The following is a 16,517-nucleotide window of genomic DNA, read 5'->3' on the forward strand; positions in this document are numbered from 1 at the left end:
ACTCCCGTCATCGAAGCGAAGTGTGCTGCACTTGCTGAATACAAGCGTTCACTAAGTGAGAAGTCAATCCAAGCACTCAGAGCCGCCAGGAGCAAAGTGCAGCAGACAGCGAGAAGATGTGCCAATGAATACTGGAAGCAGCTCAGCGACGACATCCAGACTGCAGCTGTAATAGGCAACATCAAAGGGATGTATGAGGGGATCAAGAAAGCTCTAGGTCCAACTCAGAGCAAAACAGCCCCCCCCCCTCAAATTGTCCAGCGGGGAAGTGATCACTGACAAAGGCAAGCAGGTGGAGAGATGGGTAGAGTACTACTCAGAGCTATCTTCCAGAGAGAACGTCGTCATCACTTCAGCCCTTGAGCCATCGAACCTCTGCCCATCATGGAGGAGCGAGATGCCGAACCAACACTGGAGGAACTCCGCAAGGCTATTGACAGCATGGCCTGTGGCAAAGCATCTGGCAACGATGGCATTCCGCCGGATCTGATCAAGAACTGCAAAAACTCCCTCTTGCAGCCACTGTATGACGTCCTTCGCCAGTGCTGGAGAGAAGGAGCCGTACCACAAGACATGAGAGATGCCAACATTGTCACCCTGTATAACAACAAGGGTGACAGAAGTGACTACAACAACTACAGGGGTATTTCCCTCCTGAGCATTGTAGGCAAACTCTATGCCCGAGTCGTGCTTGTGCGCCTTCAGAAGCTAGCTGAGTGGGTCTACCCTGAGTCCCAGTGCGGCTTCCTTGCAGAACGCTCAACAGTAGACATGATCTTCTCCCTCCTTCAACTACAGGAGAAGTGCTGTGAACAGCAGAAGCCCCTGTATGTTGCCTTCATTGACCTCACTAAAGCGTTTGACCTGGTAAGCAGGGGTGGGCTTTTCAACATCCTTTTGAAAAGCAGATGCCCCCCGAAACTACATAGCATGATCAGGTCATTTCACGATGACATGAAGGCAACCATCTAGTATGAGGGCAGTATGTCCGAGCCCTTTGACATCAAGAGTGGTGTGAAACAAAGCTGTGTCCTCATGCCCACCCTCATTGGCATCTTTTTCTCTCTGCTCTTAAAGCATGCATTTGGGACCTCAACCGAAGGGGTGTACCTACACACTAGATCAGATGGGCGACTGTTCAATCCCGCAAGACTGGGAGTGAAGACCAAGGTACGCGAGGCCCTTATCAGAGACATGCTCTTCGCTGATGATGCTGCAGTCACCTCACACTCTGAACAACAACTCCAGTGTCTCATGGACAGATTCTCTCAAGCCTGCAAAGACTTCGGTCTCACCATCAGCCTGAAAAAGACCAACGTGCTGGGCCAAAATGTGGATACTCCCCTTTATCACCATTGACAGCTATGAACTAGACGTTGTCCACCAGTTCACCTATCTAGGGTCTACCATCAGCGACAACCTGTTCCTCGATGTAGAGATTAACAAACGTATTGGGAAGGCTGCAACAATTCTAGGCTGACTTACAACACGTGTCTGGGAGAATCCAAAGCTCACAGTCCCAACTAAGATGGCAGTGTACAACGCCTGCATCATCAGCATGCTCCTGTATGGCAGTGAGACCTGGACAACATACGCCAAACAAGAGCGGAAGCTGAACAGCTTCCACTTGCGCTGTCTTTGCCGCATCCTTGGCATCAAATGGAGTGACAAAGTGCCAAATGCCCAGGTATTTGCACGTGCTAGCCTTCCCACTATGCACACGCTCCTCAGACAACACAGGCTGTGCTGGCTCGGCCACGTGTGCCGGATGGAAGATGGCCACATACTGAAGGATATCCTTTATGGTGAGCTAGCCTCTGGCAGAAGATCTGCCGGTCATCCCCAGCTGCGCTACAAGGATGTCTGCAAGCGCGACATGAAAGCTCTGAATATCAACACTGAGAGCTGGGAGGACATAGCAGCTGACCGCAGCAGATGGTGCAGCGTGCTCAAAAGACAACTCAAGGCAGGAGAGGAAAAGATCCAGAACCTGGCTGAAGAAAAGAGAGCCAGACGGAAGGCGCGCTCCTGTGGAGACAACCCTGCGACCACCCACACCTGCACCCGATGCGGCAGAGACTGCCACTCCCGAATCGGACTGATCAGCCATGGCCGATGCTATTTCAGCCGTGACATCACCACGGCCTCAAACGACAACTAGGGCGCATCATCATCCATGGTCGACATCGACCGACGGAGGCCTACTACTACTACTACTGCTACTCTTGTGGGTATGTGACTAGGATTCTGTCACATATCTGGTTGGTCGATTACATCGGCACTGAGGCATTGTATAGTGATTGTAAGTGTGCACTGTGGATGAGAGTAGGCATTTGAAGTTGGCCAGGGTACTGACTCACAACACCATACCCTTTAAAAAGGCAGTATGGAAATTCCTGCTGTTGTTACAAGTGTGCTTTAACGTATCCTTGGAAATAGATATACACATTGATGCAATGTCAAAGGACCAAGATGACTGTTTATACTCGGGCCAGGAATTGAACCCAGACGAGAGACCTTCAAGGAGAGTATCGTGTATGCTCCTGCCATGCTATCCCGTGAGCCCCCATAATGCCCTCATTCACCCTATAATGAGCAGATTAAACTTGAATTCCCAGCTGGAAGTTAACAACCTATTATATGTGTAAGTCTCAATATTTTCTGAGGCGGCAGCTATGTCTTGTACATAATCTAACGGATGAAGAAAATTTGTGTGTTTCTGTGTTTGATTCATTTAATCATTTGGATCCTGCAGGAACCAGTGCAACCAAACTTGGCATGGCCTCTTCTTTCATTTTCCCTGGGGGTGATCGAGTAGTAGGTATTTTGGAGACCATTTGTTGAGGTTGTCGTGATTTGTTATATTTAAAAGATAAAATTAATGAAAAGAAGTTCAAAGAAGGGAAAGCGGTCCAAGCGCATTTTGTAACTCACAAGATTGGTAATTCATACGAAACCATGAAGCCAACATTCCCCAATTTGTAATGCACTCTGCAGGCAGAAATATTTAAATACATTTTTAATCTAAATTTCCCCAGGTAACGTGGTTGCTTCAGCTAGTCACGTATAAAACGCACACATGACGTCAACACGTGTGTTTAGATAAACCATGGATGGACGAGACATTGCTGCCTCCCCAGAAACGGCTATGACGATGAGAAAACGACGTTCCACTTGGCTCCGAAATGGTGAATCTTTTCACAAATGGACGTGAGGTGCAAAACCAAATTGATAACCATCAGATCTAGTAACTTTGACATATTGAATTTGTTTAACTCTACCTTCACTTTCATGTACAGTAGACGCCAAGATGAATATCACTTTAAAAGATTGTGCCAACGGTGCGTGGTTTGGTGTGAACTATCCATCCTTTTTTTTTTTCAGAAAAAGAAGACTCGGCACATTGTTTTCCGAGCTGTGCAAGTCAAGGTCAAAGTGTTGTTTACATTCTGAACAAAAATTGCCTGGTGCATTAATTACCTCTGCAGACAAATGCCACAGACTAATCAAGGCAGAAGCTTGTAATTTTCGTACAGATTGTATGCAAGGGTAACATTCTAACAAGTCATGAGTAGGCATTAATCAATGCCACGTTCATTAAGGTGCCGTGACACGTTTAGCTTGAATTCTGCTTCCCTAAGGTCTTTATGAACGCTTCCAGAGAGCTCCAGCAAAAAAGCTCGTGCGGAATACAAGTTGCAAAAGCGAATGATCATCAACCCCTTTTCATCTGTTCAAACTACCATCGCTCACTAGATCATTGGTCAACCGATTTGAGGGAGGATTCTAGATCTTTTCTGACAGATTTCTTGATTTTCCGAATTTGAAGTTTGGGCAAGGTCATACCAAGGGCCGAAGGTGTTGTCTTCTGTAGCGTTTTGCGTTGTACGAGGTAGACCTTTGCCACGCTTGTTTCTTTAAGAGTACCAAGGCTGATGAGATGATTACGATTTCAATGACTGCTGGCGGGAAAGGAAACGATCATGCATGGGGAATATCTGTAGATGGTGGGGGACATTGTGAATACTCGTACACACTTGATGTGACGGGACCTGCTGGTGGGCTGTCACCTTTTGAGCCCAAAGTGATGAGCAGAAATGTGAGAAGCAAGAAAACGAGTTCCACATGCGGTCAAATAAGGGGATGATGAAGTGAAAGTGGGAAGACAATGTTAAAAATTGATGAGATAAGCCAAAGACCTTGTTTGGTTGGAGCGGGCAAGGGAGAGATAACATAATAATAACTAGAAGGGCACTTGGTAGAGCACATACCTCCACCCGGATCCGTATCTTCACCAAAATCGAATCAGTTCATCCTTGTAACACACCCAACCTATCCACCAATTTTTTGTTCGAATCCGTCCACAACTTTTTGAGATGTAGTGCTGTATATCGGTTTAGCCCTATCTCTCAATGGTGAAGAATCACTTAAAAAATTATCAGATCCGGATCCAGATCTTCACCAAAATCGAATCAATTCTTCCTTGTCACAAACCCAACCTGTCCAAATTTCATCCACATCTTTTTGAAATACCCTGTTCACAAACAGAGACAAGCAGAGGGGGGGGGGGTGAAAACATTACCTCCGTCCACCTTCAGTGGGTGGAGGTAATATGGGTGGTCCATACTCATGACAGAGCTGCACGGCATTTACAAGGAAAGAACCAATCCTCAATGGGTCACTACTCTGTCCCTGGATACTCGGCTTAAAGTGTCAGGAATTTGTAATTTGTTCAGAATGCTGGAGATAACTCATCTACAGTTTGCAGAACACACCTTGGGATCTTTAACCTCCACCAACGATCATTGCTGGTCAACATGTCCATCACTTACTGTTCATCGATCATTGAGATGGCATAAACATTGATGGCTCACCCTGCATATGAAACACCAGGGTGACAGTTTAGAGCTGGGTTGGGGTTCAAACCCAGGCGAGACCGTTCAGAGGCGAGTGCATGTACCTCTAGCCTTTTCTACCAACCCACAATCAGCCATCACAGACTGAGGAAAGAACCCATGATTCTTACATACCTTTATTGAGGAATATCAGTTCGATTAAGTCGCAGTTCTTGTCAAGGTGACATCTAGTAGCATCGACTAAACGACCAGTTACGTTGAAGACTTCATAATGATGTTCTCTTGAGGATCTAGACCATGGTTAATTATTGATATGAGGATGTGCACTGGGGTAGTGGAAAGAGATTTGAAGAGCATGCAATTGGAAGAGGAAGCTGCGGAGTGTAGAGGAAAATGGAGAATGCGGATACATGTGCCTGACCCCAAATGGTTGGGACGACGGCTCAAAGAAGATGTAGAAGAATAAGAAGAAGTACTGCGACATTGTCTTGGCAGTCCCCCAAATGAGGAAAACACATACAACTAGAAGAGCACTCGGTAGAGCGCATACCTCCACCCCGCAATGCCTGATCCACAAGAACATATCAAGCCCTCCACATTTTTGAGATATCGTGCTGCATATCGTTTTTGGCCCTATCGCTCAATTGTGAAGAATCACTTGAAAAATTATCAGATCCGGATACGGACTCGGATCTTCACCAAAATTAAGTGTTGCTCTCCTTGCCTGGCCACCTTCACACACAAAAAAATTCAGAATGATTGCTTAAAAACTGTGGCCAAAAATCATGTGACAAACAGACAGACAGACTGACAAATACGAGAGACCAACATACTTGGCAAAAATATGTTTTTGCCAAGTAACAAACAAACAAGAAGACGACGTGCAGAGCACGATACTTGCAAAATCAATAAAACAAATTTGACCTCAAAAAGAATTAGTGGTTGAATCAAAGATCAAATTTTCAACTCCTCTTCAAATTTCAAGTCAATTGGATGAAAATTGACAATTTTAGAAATCCGGCCTATGTTAACCTTTTGGCCTAAGTTGACATTTTGGTCCATGTTGACCTCAAAATAATTCACCGCTTGAATTCAGTGACCTGAAATATAAATCCTCTTCAACTTTCAAATCAATCAGATGAAAATTGAGGATTTAAAAAATCTCACATAAGTTGTTGACCTTTAGCCTATGTTGATCTTTTCACCTTTTGACCTCCAAAACAAGTCTTCTTCCTTATGACAAACTCCATCATGCGGTGAAGTTTCCTGAAGATCGGTTTAAAATTGTGACCTGTAGGCGATAAACAAACAGATATACAAGCCGGTAGGTGGCGATGGTTCGCCGAGCATGGAAACTATAAGATATAGAGCAAAATGGATGCCATATAGCAGATAGGGAATCATCTTAAGATTATGCATATCAAATCTCATCCAGTTACATCTACTGATAACTACTCGGGATCCATTTGAATGAAAAGTACCAAAAATGCGGTTTGAAATTGGAAATCCCCCAAAGTTCGAGGGGGTGTTGTGGGTGAACAAAGATCTAAATCGAAAATCCAGCTTGATCGTTTGTGCACAATGTATTCCAGACGATTAGTGTGAATTTTCATGACCATCCAACCATAACCCTAGGAGGAGTAGCATTTGGCGCGAAGACACCTCCAGCTCTCGCATATTGTCGATTTTGCACGAATTGACATTTGACCCCTGACCGAAGCGAAATCGGTCAATATGTCCTGAGGCAAAGTTGTAGTACTCATTGAGTACCATGAACCTGCAAAGTTTCATTCGTATCGATGCACTCACCTGGTCGCGAGGGGGCCTTCAATTTTCGCCAATTTTCGCGCATACCCTAATTGTAGGGGGCGCTGCGGGTAAAGTATTCCATATATCACAAAAACCGGAATATATTTGATAGAGACTCACCTGTAGATCATTCGTGCCAAATTTCATAACCCTACGTGGGATAATGGCTTTCGGAATTGATTTCGCATGAACGGTACCGATTTTGAAGGTTTTTCGGTTGTTGCTGGGGAACCAAAGCGTCCCGAGCAACCATCACAATTTCCAAAGCACAAGGTCATAAGATGTACCGACCACCCGAGTTTGGTCAAAATCCGCCCACGTTTACTACCAATTATACTGATGACAAACGAATAAACATCCAAACAAACAGACAGAATTACTGACAATAAGGGTCACCTATTTCGGCGACCCAACAGACAGAATAACAAAATCAACTGACTAAATCAAATTTTAAATTTTTCTAAAAATACATATAAAAACATCGATTTTTCAAGTAACAAATCGACAGAGAGGCGTGAAAACAAAAACTCCTTCACCTTCAGTGGTGGAGGTAACAACATGTATGGCTGGAGCTTACTTGTCTTGGTGAAATATGCTAAATACATTTAATGTTGGCCTACAAACACTGAAAAATGAACATGAAGATAAATACCACTACACATAAATATCCCGGATTTCAAGAGGACATCATTGTGTGTTCTGAAATAGATTTGACAACTCCAATATACTGTACGTGAGAGATTTAGCGAATCAGGGACTTTGTTATTCAAAGGCATATCAGATGTTTTTTCTCATCTATCTATAATTTCAGCAATGTTGTGTGTGTGTGTGTGTGTGTGTGTGTGTGTGTGTGTGTGTGTGTGTGTGTGTGTGTGTGTATGTGTGTGTGTGTGTGTGTGTGTGTGTGTGTGTGTGTGTGTGTGTGTGTGTGTGTGTGTGTGTGTGTGTGTGTGTGTGTGTGAGAGAGAGAGAGAGAGAGAGACTGCCGTTTCTCGACAACCACTGATCCGATCAAATTGAAACTTGCCAGGTATATTGCTGGGGACCTGAGGATGTGCCTTTTCAAGGTTTGATATCAATCGGACAAGTGATTCCCAAGTTATGGCCATTTATTTACCAACCAATGACAGGACACGTTGCTGCGTAGGCGTGGCCGATGGGGGGAAGAGAACCTCAGCCGCATTCGCCATTACGGATTTTTCTCTTCTCTTCTCTGTGATTTTTCCTTGCGAAAAGGCAAAATACGTTGGCGCTAATTGAATAATTGGCAATTAAAACTAATAATTTATCAAAACGTTGGCAGATCCAGCAGCCTCCGCATTCTTGTCCTGGACGAGGAAACAAAGAAGAAGTGCCGTTTCCTCAGCAATGTTGTTTATGAAGAGGTGCTAACGAGATAAAGGTGTGTACATGGAGACGATTTTTATTATTATTTATTTATTGAAGAAAAATTGTCCCGAAAATAATTTATCAAAAAAGTGCACAACTTTTTTTTGTTTCCAATTGTCAAAACGGTGTGGCCTTTGGAAGTTGTGGTAAGTTCTTTAACCTTTGATATACCTTTTGATATACCTTAAGGAAAAATTAACCTTTGGAAGTTAACCTTTGGAAGTGTTAAGGAATTCAGCTCTACTCAACATGCTTGCCAACGAAATACATCTCAATTTAGTGGTATGCTTTGCAAACTATTTCTTTTTTTAAACTATTTTCAAACGAAAACAATTCAAACATGGAATACCTAATGACACTGCACTTTCAGGTCTCCCACAAATCCTACCCTGTCGCCTCACCGTGGCATAGGAGTGGCAGTGGTCAATGGCAGCGAATGTCATGGCTTGCAAAGACAGGGAGGTTAACTTGATTTTAATTTGGATTTTAATTAACTCTCTGTATGTGGAAGTATCACAGCAGTTGTTACTTCAATGAAAGTGATAATTCGTGGAATGATGTGAACATTCCGTACGGGCACGCACTACTTCAGGATAGTGATGACTTACTGTATTCTAATAATTTCTCGATTTCTTATGCGCATTTATAGATAAACACAATGCCTCAATCCAGTCGTCGTTTACGAGAGTGAAGGAACAGCCTGTGTGGTTGTTTGAAAGTTTTTTTTTTTTTGCATGTACGGCCACGCACTGACGGGCACGCGAGAGCGATGGAACGGCCTGTGTCGTTGTTTCTGGCAAACGGTTTGAAAGTTTTTTCTTGTATGTACGGCCACGCACGTACGGGCATGCGAGAGCGAAGGAATGGCCTGTGTGGTTGTGTCTGGCAAGCGGTTTTAAAGTATATACATATATATATACACATATATATTTTTTTTTTTTGCACGTACGGGCACGTGAGAGCGAAGGAACGACCTGTGTGGTTGCTTTTTCTGGCATGCAGTTTGAAAGTTTTTTGGGGGGGGGGGACCTGGGGGACCTGACTCTGTCAGGTCAGGTTCGATCTGTGACCTGCTACAGGTACCATGTAAACCTGTACTAACCTGTTCCATGGTTGGGTTGTCGGCGACTAAACCGTCTCCCCCACCAGGTTTTCTGGTGAGGAGGGTGTTTGGATATGGACACCCAGCAGGATTAAAAACAAGACCTGTCAAAGGGCGGAGGAGCTCCTTGTGAGCCAACGGCCATCCATATCTAGTGCCCAACTGTGTCTGCGGACGTCCTCCTGCAGTTGGGTCACTTCTTATTAGGAGGTTGGTGGCAGGATTTGCACTCCGGCCACCGTAAAACCCTTCATTCCGCAAAACGCAAAAATGCAAAAAAATCTGAAAACCCACTCCGTGGGAGTACCTCCTGTGCAGCTTCCCTTCGCAGGGCAGCTCACCGGATGACGGGATTGGGGCAAAGCCTTCGGGACCCCCAATCTTTGATAGGAGGGAAACCACGGGGTAACATCCCTGGGTCAGATTGCGGGAGAGTGTGTCGGAGTGGTGCTGAGGTGTCGTCCACCAGACGGCGGTCTCCTTGGGTTAACCTGAGGCGGTCCCTTCGGGTGGGTGCCTGGAATGTCCTATCCCTAAGAGAGGATGATCACCTGTCTCTGTTATCATCTGAGCTCAAGCGTTTGGACATCGGCATTGCAGCTCTCTCTGAGGTTCGGAGACCGGATTGCGGCGAGATAATGGTGGGTGGTTACACCTACTATTGGTCTGGTCGCTCTGATGGTTACCATACCCAAGGAGTTGCTGTAGCTGTGTCCAATAAGCTGACCCCAATGATAATCGAGGTAACACCGGTCAACGAGCGTATTATGAGATTAAGGATTCGTCACTCCTTAGGTGTCATTTCCCTGGTCTCTGTTTATGCTCCGACTGAGGCGAGTGATCTCACCGTGAAGGATGCATTCTACGCCACACTCGAGTCTGTGGTTGATCAGTGCCCCAGACGAGATACACTTCTAGTCTTGGGGGATTTCAATGCATCGACTGGAACTGATAGGGACGGTTATGAGGTGTGTGTTGGTCCCCATGGGTCAGGAACTATGAACCAGAATGGCACTAAGTTCCTTGACTTTGCAAGAAGTCATGGACTTAGGGTGGCTGGTTCATGGTTTCAGCGCCCACAAGCTCATCGCTGGACTTGGTATTCCAACGCTGGCGGTGTGGCAAAGGAGATTGACCATGTCCTCATTGACGGTCGTTGGAGGATCATCCAGAACTGCAGGGTCTACCGGAGTGCTCAGTTCCTCAATACTGACCACAGGCTTGTTGTAGCAACTCTAAAGCTGCACCTTAAATCCTGGAGAATGGTACCATCCCAGCCGAGGCTGGATGTTGCCAAGCTCAGGGATGAGAGAGTAGCTGAGGAGTTTGCGAACAGGCTGAGTGGACACTTGGGGGGTCTGGGTGCTTTGGGGGGTCCTGAAGAGTTGTGGAGCACCTTCAAGACCACCGTCCTTGATGTTGCCCGTGGATGCCTTGGAGCTCACCGCAGGGCAAAGAAGAATTTTGTCTCTCAAGGGACACTGGATACCATTGACCAGAGTCACAGGGCCAGGCTGAATGGCAGAGCTGAGCTGTTCAGGGAGCTGAGGCGTAAAACTGTACGTGCACTGAGGGTGGACAAGGAGGCCTATGTGCGAGGAATCTGTGAGGGGGTAGAGCATCACCTGTGGACAGGTGATTCTCGTCCCGCTTACAGGGGAGTTCGCGCATTACGTTCATCCAAGCCCATCCATCGGAGCACTACAGTTCGAGCAGAGAGTAGTAGGCTCTTGACAGAGGAGTCTGAAGTGAAGGCCCGCTGGGCCGGTTACTTTGAGCGGTTGTACCAGGCTGATCCCCCAACTGTCGAGTTGGACGTCAAGGGTGTTACAATCCCTGTTGCTGACCCTCGAATCAACTGTGGTCCACCTTCGCTTGTGGAAACACGAGCTGCGGTGAACCAGTTGAAACGGGCAAAGCTCCAGGGATCTGTGGCATCCATGCCGAACTTCTCAAGGCTGGTGGAAATGCTGCACTCGTGTCGTTGCATGCAGTTTTGTGCTCTGCCTGGAACACAGGCATCATCCCAACTGACTGGAAGAGGGGCCTTGTTGTCCCTCTCTGGAAAGGGAAGGGTGATCGCCAAGACTGCAACAACTACCGAGGGGTGACGCTGCTCTCAGTGCCGGGCAAGGTCTTTGCTCGGATAATTCTCGATAGGGTTCGCCACCATCTGCTTGAGCACCAGCGTCCAGAGCAGTCAGGCTTTACACCAAAGAGGTCAACGATTGACCGTATCCTTGCACTTCGTGTCCTCACCGAACGCAGACGAGAGTTTCGGCAGGGGCTGCTTGCAGCCTATGTTGATCTCTGTAAAGCGTTCGATTCAGTGAATCGGGATGTCCTCTGGAGGATTCTTGGTCTTCATGGGGTGCCACCAAAACTGATCGATCTGATGTCTGAACTCTACTCTGGTACTGAGAGTGCTGTGAAGTGTGGTGGTACCATCTCTGACTTATTTCCAGTTGTTACTGGAGTTCGTCAGGGATGTGTGCTTGCCCCCACACTTTTCAGCACTTGTATGGACTGGATTCTAGGGAGGATGTCGGAGAGATCAAGTTGCGGTGCGTCATTTGGGAATGTCAAGATCTCGGACCTTGACTTTGCAGATGATGCAGTCATCTTTGCGGAGACTTTAGACATCCTCTTGGGGGCCGTCAAGGTGCTGAATGAGGAGTCGGAGCCGTTGGGATTACGGGTTTCTTGGGTCAAAACTAAGATCCAGGCTTTCGGTGACATCTTGGATGCTGCTGTCCTGTCTGTGTCTGTTTGTGGTGAGGATGTTGAGGTCGTGGAGAGATTCACTTACCTTGGCAGTGATATTCATGTCTCTGCTGGCTGCGATTCAGAGGTCAATAGACGTCTGGGTCGGGCCTGGGGAGTCATGGATTCACTGGATCATGGGGTGTGGCGCTGTCGGTACCTGTGCGGGAGGACGAAAGTCCGAGTCTTCAGGTCCTTGGTACTTCCAGTCTTGCTCTATGGGTGCGAGACTTGGACTCTGACCAAGGATCTGAGACGGAGACTTAATTCCTTTGGTACCAGGTCTCTTCGGAGAATCCTTGGCTATCACTGGTCGGATTTTGTGTCCAACGAGCGGTTGTTGAGAGAGACTCGGATGAGATTTGTTCCCTGCATAGTCCGTGAGCGTCAGCTGCGGCTGTATGGACATGTGGCTCGTTTTCCTGACTCTGATCCTGCTCACCAGATTCTCTCAGTGAGGGAGTCTCATGAGTGGAGGAGGCCAGTGGGTCGACCACATGCCTCATGGTTGCAACAGGTTGACCATCATCTCAAGGAGATGGGGATGGGCCTGGCATCTGCCTGGGGGATGGCCAGACGGAGGCCCCTGGAGTACCGGCGGAAAGTGGACGCAGCGACGTGCTGTTCTGGCACATGCTCCCATACCTGACCTGACCTGGGTTGCACCTACGAGCATGAACTAGTAAACCTAATTTGTTGTTGTTTCTATCCAGCGAGGTGATTATTATTATTCTCCAATATTATCCTCAACAAACCTGCTTTATAGTAGTTACCCCCTGTGTTGGCAGAGCTGTCTTCATGAATCTCCTCATGGATTTCCTTGGGAGGGACATTCATCATTGACGGGAGGTCTTCACTGTCTTGACCCTCCATGTTCATAGCACAGACCCTCTTTCAGTGATGATCCTTGTCAGTAACCCTTTATGGAGGAGTTGCAGTATTCGCCAAAGTATTGTCAAACCTGCCTGCGGTGGTGTGACGTGCTTGCGGTTGTTGTATGTGTATATTGATCATGCAAGCGATATAATTGCACACCACTTATGATATTGTTGTGAAGATGACTCCTAGCGGTTAATAAATGCTTTGTGTAGTTCAGTTATTTCCTTAATGAGTGTTTTAGAATAAGTGTAAAGTAGTTAAATACATTAGATATGCATCGCCAATCTATACTATAAAAGTGAATTTTTCTATCTATTTGTTTATATATGCTTCAAAAACTAAAAAACTCATGAACCAAATCCAACCAAATTTTGCATCTTTCCGAAGAGTACCCCAAGTATGGTTTCTGTCGGGGTAGCATATGTGGGGGAGGGATTTCAAGGTGGGGGGGAGACCCCAATTCTCTCTGATAATGTGCACTATATAGCGCCCCCTGTGGGTGGTAGTATACTGTATTACAAATCATCTTGAATAAAGAAAGTTGAAACAACATTACGGTGATGTTGAAATCCGAGAAAGAATAATTCAGAATTTTAAAATGTTTAATTTCACTCATTTTAAGTAGTGGGTTTAAACCAAAGAATCCAACACTGACCTTCACAGTGAAGCAGAAGTGATTTTTGCTTGCACCACCAAATATAATGAGCAAGGTTGGCAGATGAATGGGTTGCAGGATGTTCTGGAGATGTGCACACTCGCCTCTAGGCTTTCTCGCCTGGTTTAGAAACTCGGCCTAGTTGTAAACTGTCATCTCGGTGTTTCACATGCAGTGTGAGGCATCAATGTGTGTGCTCTATATTTTAAATGCTGAGTGTCAAACAAGAAAGCAGCACATAGCATTTTAAAAGTATTTGGTATGACTCGGCTGGTGTTCGCGCCGACCTCCCAGACTCTGAGCGGATACTCGAACCATTACTCCACGGAAGCCTTGGAACATTAAATTACTGATTAAAAAAAATGGAACATTTTCACTGAGCAATTAAGCCTAGTGTTGGCTAAACGGTTCAGGTCGCTGGCTTAAGATCTTAGGGTCTTGAGTTTGAACCCCTGTCATGCTGGTAACTATTTGTGTGCTGTTGGCCACAATGAAAAATAGGAAATTATTATAAATTATAAAATAAATTATACTAGATTTTTGCATCTATTGGCAAAAGGAGAAGCATCTGTCCGTGTGCGTATGTGTGTTATATCCACCACTGCCACCAGCTAGTGAATTGTATTAACAGAAAAGGGTACGAACTCGACACCTGTCATCTATGGACGTTCCTATATTTCTGTGAGTCCGATTTGCATTCACGAACAGAAAAATGATAATTAACCATCTTGAAATTTCCAATGTTCCGTTTAAATGCTGAAAATGATGTTTAAAAGATTATTTGAATCACAGATTTCATGCTCGTAATGGCAGGTTAAAAGTGCCCGTCGAGCCAAACTGAGTCACTGTAAACATATAGCACATGCGTGAAAGGCCTCATTTGGCATCCACACTTCATTTTGAAAGTCTTGTATTCTTCATTAACAAGATGATTGGAAAGTTTAGGGAGTGATTATAATATAATGAGAAATCCACAATGTGCATGTGCACATTAAATACGAAGGAAAAAAAAGTAGTCAAATAATTTTTGTGGTTTTTGTTTTGTTTTTGGCCCATTGTTACATTTTTGTTGTGAAGCATTGCTGTTTTGTGTTTAATAAATGTTCAATACTGTTTGAACAAAAAAATAAATTAAAATGCATTTCCTGTTTTGAAAATTTTTGTCATTATTTCTTGTTTCAGTTGCAAAGAAAAGAGAAATGGGCCGTGGCTCAACTTACCCATGTGGCTCAATTTGCCAGACACCTATGGACATCTCAGCACTTAGCGCAGGAATGTTGAGCCATTTGACAACCTTCTCTTGGCGGACCACCATCCAAAATCCAAAAGTAATTCAGCGAATGTTTTATTACAAAAGCATGGACAGATAGTTGCACTTTCACGATGCTCCCCTTCACTATACCTGTACACTTTTTCTTTTACTCTGAATATCCAGGATGTAAAAATTGGTTCATCTTACCCTCACTCTCCCGTACAAGCAAAGTGAAATGGAAACATGTTGATAAGAATTGCCATGTCGGTGGGGTAGAGGCATTCCGATGCGATGGAATATTGTCACGTCGATAATCATTTGGACATCAAAGTTTAAATGGTATATTTCACAATATAGCAACTTTGTGTTATGATCTCATGGTAACCTCTTGGACAAGCCATGTAGGCTTAGACATTGCACATGATTTGGATGCATTTGTAGATAGATTAAGTAAAATAGGACATGTATATCCTGTTGGTTTAGTAAAATTAATGAAGGAAGTTAGGTAAGTATATGTTTAGTTTATGGGATATACCTTTTGATATTCAATGATTATATTTTATATACTTCCTTATCCAATTCATATGACGGTACATCGTTTCTACAAGTATACTGTATGCATAACCCTTGTATATAGCAGGAGCAAACTATGTCCACCTGTTCCACACCTTTCTATCTTTCACCTCTTGTTGTTCATTTCTTCTACATGCCTCAATTGTTTCATCAAAAGACAGATGTCGAATTAGTTAATTAATATTAGTGTATGCGTAACCCTACCATGTGTATTGAACCAGACAAAAACCAAGGAAAATATGACGTGCAGCATGATGAACCCAAACTGAGATAACCTTCCTCTGCATTAGGAATAATAACACGTTATTCCTTTGTCAAATCATGTTTTATTTCTTGCATCAGTCTTGGCAATGACGAACTAATTATGATCGAAGCATTAGCAAACTGGCGAATCAAAATATTGCTGTTGTGTTATTGTTTTGTCAAAGTTTCATTACACAAGTTAAGGACGATTAATTCTTCGATGCTTGCCTAAGCTTCTATTCATTACCTTTTGGTGTCAGCAAAATGCTCTGAGGCTGCCAGGATTCCTGCAAAAATTATGTTGTGCAATTATAATGATGAGCAAACAGCTTAAACATTAAAAATTAAAATCGAGGGATTTCAACTGAGTTCATCACTTTACTCATGGTAAACTGTCAGTCGTGGACAACCACCGGATTTTCAGTGAGCTCTTTTCCCTCTCGGTTCATTTATGAACCTCTCTTCCCTCTATTTTTCCCTCCTCTGTCTCTCTCTCTCTCTCTCTCTCTCTCTCTCTCTCTCTCTCTCTCTCTCTCTCTCTCTCTCTCTCCCTCTCTCTCTCTCTCTCTCTCTCTCTCTCTCTCTCTCTCTCTCTCCCTCTCTCCCTCTCTCCCTCTCTCCCTCTCTCCCTCTCTCCCTCTCTCCCTCTCTCCCTCTCTCCCTCTCTCCCTCTCTCTCTCTTTCTGTTTGTCTTGATCTCGATTTATCTATCTATCTCTGTCTCTCAATCTCTGATCCTTAAGATTAGTGTTGGCTTAACAATTAAGGTGGCTGGCTTAAGATTTTATGGTCTTGAGTTCAAGCCCCTGTTGAGCCATTTAATTAATTCCAGGTGGGTTGAGTCAGCCTTTCGTGTTTCTGAGGGCGAAGAAATGAGTACCAGTGTACTGCTAATAGAGGGCACTGCATCAGCAGCACAGCCGTGCCCCAGTTAATGATGCAAGCAGCAGCCACAGGTTGCACATGATAGCTACCTGATTCTCTCTCTCTCTCTCT

The 16,517-nt window shown here is 44.9% G+C and overlaps 1 protein-coding gene across 2 annotated transcripts in view; it reads left to right on the top strand.

The window, feature by feature from the left end:
- LOC147022448 (uncharacterized) overlaps positions 1-15,870 on the top strand; it is a 66,460-nt gene extending 50,590 nt beyond the window's left edge. For both annotated transcript variants that reach the window (XM_085893342.1, XM_085893341.1), the window contains exon 5: positions 14,636-15,870. In XM_085893342.1, coding sequence (XP_085749468.1) covers positions 14,636-14,823 — 188 coding nt within the window. In that variant the 3' untranslated portion in view covers positions 14,824-15,870. The remainder of the gene's footprint in view (positions 1-14,635) is intronic.
- Positions 15,871-16,517: the final 647 nt, after the last annotated feature.

Source organism: Eptatretus burgeri, chromosome 8 (genome assembly GCF_056783735.1).
Source record: "Eptatretus burgeri isolate ZD-2024b chromosome 8, Ebu_testis_v1, whole genome shotgun sequence".
NCBI lineage: Eukaryota > Metazoa > Chordata > Myxini > Myxiniformes > Myxinidae > Eptatretus > Eptatretus burgeri.